Source organism: Arvicanthis niloticus, chromosome 2 (genome assembly GCF_011762505.2).
Source record: "Arvicanthis niloticus isolate mArvNil1 chromosome 2, mArvNil1.pat.X, whole genome shotgun sequence".
Classification (NCBI taxonomy): Eukaryota; Metazoa; Chordata; class Mammalia; order Rodentia; family Muridae; genus Arvicanthis; species Arvicanthis niloticus.
This window is the reverse complement of record NC_047659.1, coordinates 113,079,089-113,091,670: the sequence shown is the minus strand read 5'-3', so window position 1 is coordinate 113,091,670 and position 12,582 is coordinate 113,079,089. Positions and strand designations below refer to the sequence as shown.

The following is a 12,582-nucleotide window of genomic DNA, read 5'->3' as shown; positions in this document are numbered from 1 at the left end:
CATTATGGAGGTTTATACACTTTCAGATGTGCACAAAAATAAGTGTTGGATGGTAGGACAATAGACCAGTAAACAGAATACAAATACAAGTTTATTGTACAAAATTAAGGCTCCATATTTCATAGTTTAACAAAACGAAAAAAAAATTAGGTAACTCTTTCCCCAAAACTTCCTCTTCACTTCCAACCATTTAAAATGCCTTGATCAAATGTGATCAAAACAAACACTATAAATAATAACCAAGTCCTTGAACACTGGCATCCCACGTGTTATTTTTTGGCATAGGTAATCTTCATGGCATGGGACGGTGTGATCTTAAACCCTTGCAGAGCGTCTCTGGCAGCTCCAGCCTGCCCATCATTTTCAAATTCTACAAACGCTATGTCATGTCTCCCCGGTACCAAGCGAACTTCCTTGAAACCAGGGAACCTAGGAAAAACAGAAGCAGTAAATACAGGTAAATGTATACATAAATGTGTTAAGTAACTTCCCACTACTGGTCTAGAAAAAAATAATCACATCCAACCAAGAATCCCAAGTAGGATAAAGGCATTTGACATAAAGTTTACCATGAAGGGACTCCAAGAGTCTAGGCTGCTAATTCCACAAATTCCATTTGTCATTACGTCAGAGGTTGTTTCCTGTTTTATCCATTAGAATAACTCCAGCAGAGGACATCTACATTACATCTTTAGCTTGTAAGCCTGAGCCTGGCTTCAATTCATGATTCATCCCAGACTAAATCAATGACCCTGCAGAAAATGACTGCTGTGGAGTGACAAATGACCTCAGTGGATACAAGTGCTATCTGTCCTGTTAGGAGGCTCCTACAAACAGATCTGTTTAGTTGAAAACAACTTACTGGTTGAACAACATGGATAACATCATCTCATTCGTCTCCTCTGGTAAGTTATTAAGGAACAGAATATAGTTTGGAGGGTAATCAGGGACCTATTAAAACAAAAGACAAAGTTAACTTGTGAATATAAACTGCACTGCAAGATACTTGATTGTAAGAAACATGGAAACCTCATCTGCAGAGAGCTCCACTGCAGCTCACGTGGGCCTGGGAAACCTGACACACCAAAAGAAAGCTGAGAACAATGGCACAGAGACACAGCTAGAAACCCAACAACAGGGAAACCAGCACCCAAGTCAGGACACCTCATATCTAGAAGGTTATGATTCTGGGAAAACAGTATTTATAGATGAAACACCTGTAGGTCAGTCATGACTGCAGAATTCTGTCACCTGGAATACAGAATTGAAAAACTAGAAAAGGCAGCGACATCAGTCTCCTCAGCTGCTCACTCTACTTAGCTTACACCCCAGCAGTGACTCCTGGTGCATCACTGCTTATGATCAGAACAGGAGACATTTACAACTAAAGTGTTACTACTGAGAACCACAACCTGCTGACATTTACCCTTTGTGTGTGTGTATGTATGTGTGTGTGTGAGTTAGTTTGTGCGCACAAATGCATATAGTGAATGGTAAGTGTTGCATCTACTTAACTAAAACAAGCAGAATACTAGATATCAAGTCATGTCCTCAGTACCCTATCCTGAGACTACAGGGAATATCTATCTATCTATCTATCTATCTATCTATCTATCTATCTATCTATCTATCTATCTATATATCTATCTATCTATTTATCTATATATCTATCTATCTAAGAAGACACTCTGGCTACTTACTAGTACATGGAGAGATAAGATCAAGTATAAAAAGCAATTAATAAACAATGTAAGACAGAGAATCAAATGCTGGTATTTGTGAACTGACTAAAAGCTCTGAAAGAGTTCAAAGAATAGAAAGATGGTAAGAAAATGCAAAGGGTCAGGTATAGTGATAGTATCTGTTATCCCAGCACTCGGGAAGTTGAGACACGAGGATTGAGAATTTTGAGAGTATCATCAAGACTATCTCAGTGGGACTGAAGGGTGCTGGGCAGCTCAGTGATACAGCACTTGTCTAGTCAAGGCCCGGGGTTCAATCTCCAGCAACAAAGACGGAAAAGAAAAATCAAAAGCACATAACTCTAATATTCTAACTTTCTTAGTGATACAGAGGTGTGAGTCATGTCAGACTCTATAATTTAGAGTATATTCAAAGCAGGAAATGTAAAAACTGAGGCTGAACCAGGAAAGAAGAAGCAAGGCTAAACTGCAAGCACTGCTGCCCACCATGAATCTGAGAAAGACAGGGCAGTGCGTCAGCCTGGATGGAAACAGGTCTCAGCAGTATTCTGACTGTTTGTCTGAAGCCCTGACATGTGCCTTCGTTCAGCCCTCACACTTTCTGCCTTGTCACCGACTCATGGGAAACAAGTAGTCAGGCCAGGCTTTGTTTTCTTGTCTTAGGGAAAGTTACATGTTTTAAAAAGTGAGTTTCTTTAAATGACAGGCAATTATGTCTTGCAAATGGCATTACTTGTTTTTGAAGACAAGTATACTATTTTATATTGCAATAATTTTTATGATCTTAAAGCAAGCTGTAGCAGCATATTTTCCCCAAAAGTTGGGAGGAGCTGAGGTGGGAGGAGTAAGGAAAGAGGAGGAGGAAAAGAAGAAAAGGAAGAGGAGGAGCTAGGGAGGAGAGATGTAGGAGGATGAAGAACCACGCATGTATCAAGAGCAGTCCTGGGTAATAATTTATACCTACGTTAGTTAATTGGTTTACACTTCCTATTGTTTGGGCATCTTGTTAATTAAGCTTTAGCAAACATATAAAGCCTTTGGCTAATCTTTAAATATTAGAGTCTCATTTCTACAGGGTACCGTGTGTATGGCCGGATGGTCTGGGCTCAGCCCAGCCTTGTGGAGATTGGCAGAGCCATATCCCATGCTAGCGTCTCCTGGGTGGCAGGGCCAGTGTCTATGGCCACTTGAGTCAGTGGCCTGATAGGCCTTGTCTAGTCAGGAAGATGGCGGTTGATTAAGAACAAGCCAGATTGAGTACCGATGATTTACATATCTCCCGCAACACAAGCAGTCCATGGAGGAAAACATTACCTGAGGATTCGGCGCTGCACTTCCTTGGGTATTAGCTGAATTTGGTGTGCCCTACAAAAACAGCAAATAAGCATTAGAGAGTCAAATTGATTTAAATCATTTTTAATCTTTTTTTATAATTTCACTTTTTTTAGAGATTTCAAATGTTTACTCTTTAATTGTTCAAAGAAGCTCTGAGTAGGACACTCATGATGAAGAGATTATGTACAATTTATAGGCAGATTTTAAGAAAAATGTCAGTAGGTATGTCTAGTAGGAAGATGTCATAAAACTGTATGCAAATCAGAATAAAACCATTTACTGCAAATCTCTGATATTCTAATTTGTTGCTTAGATATAAGCACTAGAATTTTACGAATTTAATTATCCCAGGCTCTTAAAACTCCTTTCTAAACACACACATGTGCAATAAATACAATCCCCAAAGACTATGCCTCATGTAAGTGAACACACACACACACACACACACACACGGACACGGACAGGGACAGGGACAGGGACACAGACACACATATCTGCATGTGCACTGCTCTGTCTCACCTGACCAGGCTTCTTGTTTGCAGCTGCTGCAGCCTGTTCCATGGTCTTAGCTTTCTTCTTTTCTTTTTTCTTTTCCTTGTCAGCGAAAGTACCACGCATTTTAGATATTATATCGGAATCTGTTTTTGCATATTGAATTCTCTGTTTTAATTATAGGAAAACAATTTACTTTGTTGAAGGATGTTTACACTAGTTGTTAACCTTTTAAATCCCAGTATATAAATACATTGCAAACCAATTTTAAACACAACTCTAAAGAAATAGCTGAAATAAATTAATAAAAATAAGTTGTGGCCTACGATTCATAATATGGCAAAGTACACCCATCTGTCTTTATTAAAGGACAAGGCTGGCCTGGGTGGCTCTGATCTATAACCTAAGCACTCAAGAGGCCAAGTCAAGAATATCATACATAAGAGGCCAGCCTGGGCTACAGAGCAATTTTGAAGTCAGCCTTAAAAACTCATTAGAATTTATTTCAAAATAAAAGGTAAGGAGATACAGCTGAATAGGAGAGTAAAGTCCTATCATGTATAAAGCCCCAAGTTCAAGTCTTGCCACTATCACAAAAACAAACAACCGAAAGCAACTAGACCAGACTTCATGTGGTAAGAACAAGGCTAAAAAAGCTATATTACGCCGGGCGGTGGTGGCGCACGCCTTTAATCCCAGCACTTGGGAGGCAGAGGCAGGCAGATTTCTGAGTTCGAGGCCAGCCTGGTCTACAGAGTGAGTTCCAGGACAGCCAGGGCTATACAGAGAAACCCTGTCTCGAAAAGCCAAAAAAAAATAAAAAAAGCTATATTACTGCTTCTTCTGTCTTAATAACTATGAAAATGTATCAGTGAGTCACAAAAGGATCAATATGTGTCAATCAGCTGTGGAATGTATCATGGTATTTGTTACTTCCAGTGACTAAAATCCTGAGTCTGTTAATAACTTTCCTTTGAACCTATCATTTTCCAAAAATGAATTCAGTAACTTAAATGTTAAAGTGGCTTGAAAGGAAATAGAGAGATACAGGCTGCTATGACTGGGCTTAGTCTTCCTATACCAGACAGGCAGCAAGATAGTAGGCACCTGAGACCAGCGAGCACTCAAACACACTGGCCTACGCTAATGCTTTATCAAGTATATTGCACAATCCACCAGCTCAGTGAGTATCTAAGCGTGCAGAGTCTGACACAGTAGTGTAGGTAAGGCTGCAGACTCTGCTTTTAGCAAGCACAACGGGAATGATGGCTAGCTTTGAGGAATGGGCCTTAGACAGACTAATAAATTTGCCACATGGCTAAATTCACCACTGATGAAATGGCCAAATATTTCTGACAATAAACTGAAGTTACCTACAGTATAGCTGTCTGCAAGCTGTAATTTCAACTCAATCAAACACATCTCTGGAGCTCAAAGAGTCGACATTTCTCTGATGACATCAAAACACAACAATCCCATAAAGTATTTCTATTCCAACACTACTGATCTTGGTCTGAAGAGAAGGAAAAGCATTTTCATGTAGTGTAAATAGAAGGCAAGGATTTCTTAAAATCAAAAGGGATTCTTTTTTTCCCCTCCTTCAACTAGCAAAGAATATACCAGGGAAAGAAGAGGAAAGCAGGCACTCCTCAGAACTCCTGGTCTTCTACTGCAGCAAACTCCACACAGCTCTGCTAACCTTCCTTTTACTCTAACAGACAAGACTGCTCAGAATTCAGTTCTGTTAGGTCTTCAATCTTGTCCCTGACCTGAACAGATCTTGGGTACCAGATTTGTCTGACTTCATAACACAGTTACCTAAGAAAGTATCTGAGAGCTCTTACCAGGACATAATGCAGCCTGTCCAGAGACAACTGGCACTATCTAAAGACACTGCTAGCTGAGGTGCTTTTAGCTTCTAGTGGGTAGAGGCCATGGATTCTACTAAACACCTTGGTGAATAGCAAAAATTCCCAAAGTGCTATTACTAATAAACTCTGTTCCAAATGTCCATGTAAAATAAAATGTAATTCATCCCTTGAAGATAGCAAAGAACAAGATTTACATTTATCCCAAAAGGCTCATGACAGAAGCCTAAGGACAGTAGTTATACTTCACTGAGGTAATTTTGTTTTGAGTTAGAAATGAAAGCAAATTCTGCTTCCTTCTGATCTAATGTAAAAGTACCTAAATACAAGTAAGGCAGCTCAAAGAATCTTATTCATCCTGTCCAGAAGCTGCAGATCTGGCAGCTCCTGCTAACTTTCCTCAAGGCAGACAGAGAACAGATCTCTAATATACCTTCAATAGAAAATTAGACCAATAGACATTTCCTATTCATTTTAAAAAGTAAGTTGGCAGGGTAAGGCTAGTGCCAAACACAGCAAACATTTCCTCCTTTCTTATATCCAGTTAACCAGGTACATATCAACTTGCTATTCCAATTCAACCAAATTACCTAAAGAAGTCTCATGCTCTAAGCGCATGATCTAAACAATGTAAATTAAGTAGTATTAGCTGATTTCAGGAAGTTCACCTTACTGAAACCCAGGAACAGTATGGTACAGCACAAGGGCTCCAGACTGCTGCTGACAGTCACACTGTAGGGCTGGCTGGAGCACACCACGCCCGTTCTCTCGTGTATGCACTGTTTTTCCTGATTTCCTTGCTACCTAAGAGAAGAGCTACAACAGAAGCGCATCTGGCGATATTACTACCTGACCATATCAGAAAGTATGTTCCCTCCTAGCATATAAAAAACCATGATAGTTCTAGAGGTTTACGATTAGTGTCCAAGTGCTGATGCTGCCACTGGCTACAGGAACACACCCTGAATGAACAAGATTAGCCTCATGCCCAGTCTTTCTCCACGACATGCAAGGGCTACACCAGATCCATATTACGGCCTGTTTTTGTACAATCTGCAAGTTAACCATTATTTTTAACACAATTTTAAAAGGTTAAAAACACACAAACAAAGCAATAAGTAACAGAAACTTTATGTGGTCAACAAAGCTTAGAGTGTCTATTCTAGTCCTTTGGAGTTTCTGTTGATCCCCAGTTTAAGCAAAGATTTAATATACTCATATTGTAGTGGCGGTGGGAGTGGAATAGAGGAACAGAATCTGCCAGTGGCAGAACCAGAATGAGGATTCAAATCCTCTAAACCATGGGCTTGGCTCTCCGAGACCTCATACATAATTTTTCCAATCCCAGCAGAAAGGCAATGTGAAACCATAATCAAGGTACAACGTATGTACTCACACTTACGACATGTTCAACTCATTCTAATCCTCTGTCAGCGAGTCTCACACCCAGTGACCTCATGCTCTCTGACTGCCCCTCCCACTTTATTCTTTGGAACAAAGTCTTATGTACTCTGGGATCTCTTGAACTTCTGATCTTCCTTCCTTTCCTCCCAAGAGCTGAGAATCCATGCATGTGCCACCATGCCTACCTTAATTTCTCTTGTTTTACAATAATTTTGTGTTGTCACCTTATGCTTCAATGATATAAATCATGTTTTAGCTTTGCTCATTTAAACGAGAATAAATTAATAGTCAATTCAGTTCTAGCAGTGTATTTTTATAACAATATTTATATAAGCCTTGTGTGATAGTGCACACCTATCATGCCAGCACTTGGGGTGATAAAAACTTGGGAGTTTTAAGCCCTGGTTATATAACAAGTTAAAGGCTAGCCTAGGATACCAGAGACCCTGTCTCAAAAGAAACAAAATACCTATATAATACCCCCAAAATTTCTCTAAACAAACAAAACCAACCAACCAAACAAAACCAAACAAATCAAAAGAAATAGCTTAGTATTAACTCCTCACTTAAAGAAAAAAATCTACTGTACCACTCAATAATGATTAAAGCAGAAATAACAGGTTTAGCTCACCATTGGTTTACCATAAAATGGAAATCCTTGTAACTGTCTTAAAGCATTTGTGGATGAACCCAGTTCCTTAAATATAACAAAAGCCTGTCCCCTCATCTTCATGGTCTTTAAAGCCACAATATCTACTACGTGTCCAAACTGAGAAAACAGGGCATACAGCGATCTCTTCAATTCTGAATAGAAAAGAAAATATTTTGTGAAGCAAACATTGATTAAATTCTTCATAAAATAAAAAAGTACAACAACTACCTCTACCATTCATTTCTTTACAGTCATTTAGCAAAAACACCACACTACTCCCACTGGCTAACCAATTTAAATAGTTACTTAAAACCATTTGTGAGTTAAAATAATTCAAAGCACTTCAATCCCTGCATGTTCTTATATTTAAAAAATCTTAAAGTTGGGGGCTGGAGAGATGGCTCAGTGGTTAAGAGCACTGACTGCTCTTCCAGAGGTCCTGAGTTCCATTCCCAGCAACCACAAAGTAGCTCACAACCATCTATAATGGGATCCAATGCCCTCTTCTGGTGTGTCTGAAGACATCGATCCTGTATTCACGTACATAAAATAAATAAATAAGTCTTTAAAAAAATCTTAAAGTTGTTTAAAAATGGGATTAACCCACTGTTGAACACTAAGATGACTAGAGGAGACATTGAGACCATTCCTAAGACACAAATGAATAATCACATTTTAGTTGTGAAAAGTGTTTTTAAAAGAACAAACCTTCTTTTTTAATTTTGTCATTCATGTTGTTGATATAAATCGTGTGATTTGGTCTGATATCCATGTTTGGATAAAACCCTTCAAATAGCCTAAAAGAAAAAACAAATAATCTGTTATTAGCAAAGAGGTTATATCATGCAGGTGTATGGCATGCCCGAAACCAGCAACAATTAGCTGTTTTATTATTTTTCCACAGCAGATGTCAGAAAACACTAGCTGGAAGTAAACAACCATCCCTCCCTAGTTCCCACATCCATCTCTTTTAGACAAATGGAAAATAGTTCTCAAGATCAAACTCCAGTAGAACAATACCAAAATTCTACAAATTGGTAGAATCTGTCAATACATCGGCAGATTTAGAAACATATTATTCAAGGATGTAGTTTTTTTTAGCTCCCACTTAAATGATACTGTTCTTTCATCTACATAATGAAGTAAATTTTGTAAGTATATTTACTAATTATTTGAGAATACATGTCATACCATGTACTTTGATCATATACACTAGAAAAGCTTTTTTCCCCAGTAAAATGATTTAAACATTTTGTTAAAAAAAAATCAGTAAACACACACCTAGTTTTTAAAAAAAATCATTGTAATAGAACAATTAAACAAACGTATTTATTTAACCGTTTAATGCTATGTGTTTGTTTACCAGTGCCATCATATAGAGTGAGGTCAGAGAACCACCTTTCAGGGACTTTCAACTCTGTCTCTTCTTCCACTATGTGGGTCTCAAGAGCCGAACTCAAAAGTGGTCAAAGCTAGCAAAAGGTGCTTTTACCTGCTGAACCATCTGGATAACTCTCAAATCTACTTATAAATTCAAGGGTGTGTGTATGTACACATCTGACAGATTTAAGTTGTCTATGCTTTTACAACCTGCTTTACCGTGGGGCAAGTTCCTTAATGTCCCAGGTCCTCAGCTACAAATGGTGGAAAGTAACAGCGCCTATAAATTGGAGCCAGTAAGATTATATGAGACAGATTATGTGGCAGTCTGCGTCAGTAAGCATCTAAAGTTACTATTTTTTTTATCGATGGCTATTACACGTTAAAGGACACAAGTGTCTTAAGGCCACACAAAAAGCTGTACTGTACACTACAGAGTGTTTGTTACAGGAAGGGCCTGTACGATGTAGGTAACGGATAATAGGTAATCAAAGGCTTGCCTCCCCAAATGGGACAAAAGCATTGGCATTAGCTCTTGCGAGCTGAAACGGTGCAAGGGCACCTGGAACCCAAAAGGCTGCCGGGGGCGGAGTGGCGGGAAGAGGCCGAAAATGCACAGTGTATACCCCCCCAACCCCGCCTCAAGCAAGCAGTGGGTCATTATTTTTCCCTGGGCTAATTCCTATATGTCAGCTTGAGCCTCTTTAACACCAGCCAATCTACCCCAACACTAGGGTCCTCGGACGTTAAAACCCCAACCATCCGGCAGAAAACAGAATGTGACGCCGGGCCTCAACCCGCCAGCCCTAAGGTCGCCGTCCCTTCCTCCCATACGTCCGCGGAGCGGGGAATCACGCAACCGACGACACCTTCGCCGTCGCCGGCTCAGTTCCAACGGGGCGGATCCTGCCAAAGGCCAAGACCAGGGACAGCAAGGAAGACACCGACAGACCCACCTGAAACCCGTGAGGTCCGCGGGAAGGCAAAGCCGGAAGAGCCTCCCGGCGCCGGAAGAGAGCGGACAGACTCCTCAATCGAACTCAGATAAGTCGAAGAGCCGAGCACAGATTCAATCGATGTCTCCTCTCCGAGGCCGCGGGAGGCAGAATCTTTCTGCGCACGCGCATCCCCCTTGCCTGGAAAGTTACTGTGGAAAGGGAAGAACTGGAAATCTTGGATCCAGGGGCCAAGCTGTGAAGGCAGAGAAGGGAAGGGTAGGGGATCATTTTCCTTACTGCGACTTTGAAGCTTCCCAATTTTATGATATGATGCGATTTTACAGGAGCCTGTCCCCAGCGGCATGTTAGTCTAGCCTTTCTATGGGTTCTGGCCAACTTGGCTTAACACCAACTTTAGAATGGCTATTGTCAGTCCCTGAAGTCAATCTCTGGGAGTCGGAAAGAACATTCCAGCACTGTACATATTGCAGCCCAATCTTCGACCCAAGAGCAAAGAGAATTCGTGAGTCTTTGCTGGTACTCTCACCAGGCTTCAGGAGTGAGCAAAGTAAAAGATCATATGCCTAAACTCACTTAGAAATCGTTAACTCCCGCCCACTCTCCCACTCTCCCACTCTCTCCTTTCCTCACGAAACGCCTGGATCTTTTTCTAGGCTAAAAATTGGGGCAGGGACCAAATTGGTTGATTTTATCAGCTTGAGATTTCTAATTTTTGAAAGTCACATGAAGTTGCAGGATGGAAATAGTGTTTTGAGAGTAGTAATTTTATCCACTTTGTTGACTGAAATAATTAGGAGGAAGACTTATACTCGGTAAATATGCATCAGATGAATGAATGAAGTTTCATGAAAATTAGGCCATAATAAAACACATGTGATGGCCAATGAAAATCCTGTAAATATAGGAAGTAATGTTAAGCACAGATAAGTGTTCTTTAATTAAGTGGATATAGAAACCAGTCTGGTTTTTATAAAAAGAATATTGAGTACATTCTTAGCAAAATAGCATCAAGTAAATATAAAATAATTTCTAAGCAACAAGATCTGAGCAGTTGATTAACTGTGCTTGGTGATAATGAGAGCTCTGGAATGAGCTATAACCTGCCTGTGTTGTATAGATTGATCTGGCCGAGAGTTCATAGCTATTCTCAAATAGAAAATGTATAAACATGCAAAGACACGACACCTGGGAAGAAAATAAAGAGATTTAAAGAAACTCCACACCTGTTCTACCAAAGCTTGAATCACGGCTACTATACCTCTTACACAGCAAGTAGGGAATTGTCCAATGACAGCTTGGTGTCAGCGGTTTCTGTGCTCTTTTCCAGGTTCACCTATAAAGAATAAGCACATTTTCATATCCATGAGTAATCACTCCAAGCTTTCCTGAATGGGTCTTCAACAGTTTCCTGAATGAATGGGAAACTAAGAATTGAAATAGGGTCTGGTAAGGAATGAAGAGGAAGGGGCTTTCCTGGTTGTTGCAGGATATTTGATCACACAGTGAACCCAGAGATTGTGTTATTTACTGAAAAAAAGCTGTTTCTAGTTTGGCGTGGCTCAGTTGTAGCACACACCTTTAATCCCAAAGTGATGTCTAATTGAGTGGCAGACAAAGTGGCGAAGATTTGGCAGAATAGGATATACCCAACTCTCACGAGAAGAGAGAGGAAAGGAAAGCTATTTAAGAGGGCAGTGCAGGGGGGGGGAGGGAGGAGGAGAGAGAGAGGGAGGAAGGAAGGAAGGAAGGAAGGAAGGAAGGAAGGAAGGAAGGAAGGAGAGAAAGAGGCAGTATTTTACCAGGAGAGTTTTACAGAGACAGGTTGAAGAGAACAAGCTAGACACAGGTAAAGTCAGAATGAGCCAGAGAATGGGAAGGAGCCTGAAGGTTAGAACAGATTGCTAGAGTTAGTTTGTGGTCAAGCAGAGCAATTCAGGAGAGGGAAGAAGGGAGGAAGAGAGGGAAGGAGCAAGGGAGGGAGGTAGAAGCCAGATTGAGGCAATAAGCCTCAGAGACAATTACAACAAGCAAATAAAAGATTCTTTTATACCTGGTTCTTTGGGAAACCTTGTAACCACCCGATTCTGTATCTAAATTATTAGGGGGACAATAGCACACAAACTGTAATCACATATACATGTAGTATAAAGAAAACTGGATGTATTATAAACTAATCTTCTGTACACTTTGACCTCTTGCTGGTCAAACGAGGAATTAGATGTCAAAACTCACATTTTAAAAACTAATAGAAGAGAACATATGTTTCCCTGGAGTTCTGCTTGGTTTAGACTCATATTTTTGTTAGGCAACGAGATTTACTTTCCAGTGAAACAGGTTTTTTATCAAACTAAACCCAGAGGCAGCATTAAAACCATCATATACAAGCTTCACGCATCTACTGACGATAAAATTTGCTTATTTTCAGGGCATCAGAAAAATTACTACAACCAGTTGGGAATAAAACTGTGTCAAGACACGTAAATTACAAAGATGATGACTGCACTGTCTCTTAGTGGCTCTCAATACACATATATTTTCCGTACTTTATCTGCACATGTTTTATGTTTCTCATTAAATGTTTTCCAGTATCTTGCAGCAGTGACTTTGGGAAAGGAACATGCTTAAAGGAAAAGGTACCATAAAACTATACTGGATATATTTTGTCTTATTTATGCTATATTGGGCCAGAAGATGTACAGCAACCTGTTTGCATCTTTTTTTTCTCCCTACAGGTGGTAATTACACTAAAAAATTATATAGAATGAATTATTTTCACAACAAGCATTAAG

At 39.9% G+C, this 12,582-nt stretch overlaps 1 protein-coding gene and 1 long non-coding RNA gene across 5 annotated transcripts; one reads left to right on the top strand and one right to left on the bottom strand.

Moving 5' to 3' along the window:
* Positions 1-73: 73 nt before the first annotated feature.
* On the bottom strand, positions 74-9,924 carry Snrpb2 (small nuclear ribonucleoprotein polypeptide B2). 4 transcript variants are annotated; one of them, XM_034493785.2, is made up of 7 exons: positions 9,791-9,924; positions 8,163-8,251; positions 7,434-7,606; positions 3,558-3,698; positions 3,018-3,068; positions 863-951; positions 74-429 (listed from the first exon to the last, which is right to left on the bottom strand). In XM_034493785.2, exons 2-7 carry the CDS (start codon positions 8,224-8,226, stop codon positions 270-272), a joined length of 678 nt encoding a protein of 225 aa, XP_034349676.1. In that variant the 5' UTR covers positions 8,227-8,251; positions 9,791-9,924; the 3' UTR covers positions 74-269. The 4 variants fall into 4 exon arrangements, with proteins under 4 accessions (XP_034349676.1, XP_076785993.1, XP_076785992.1 ...); XM_076929878.1 differs by lacking the exon at positions 9,791-9,924 and adding an exon at positions 9,704-9,727; XM_076929877.1 differs by lacking the exon at positions 9,791-9,924 and adding an exon at positions 9,045-9,300.
* On the top strand, positions 9,920-12,340 carry LOC143441450 (uncharacterized). Its single transcript, XR_013108850.1, has 3 exons — positions 9,920-10,048; positions 11,121-11,239; positions 12,219-12,340. It is a non-coding gene; the product is annotated as an uncharacterized LOC143441450 (long non-coding RNA).
* The last annotated feature ends 242 nt before the right edge of the window (positions 12,341-12,582 follow it).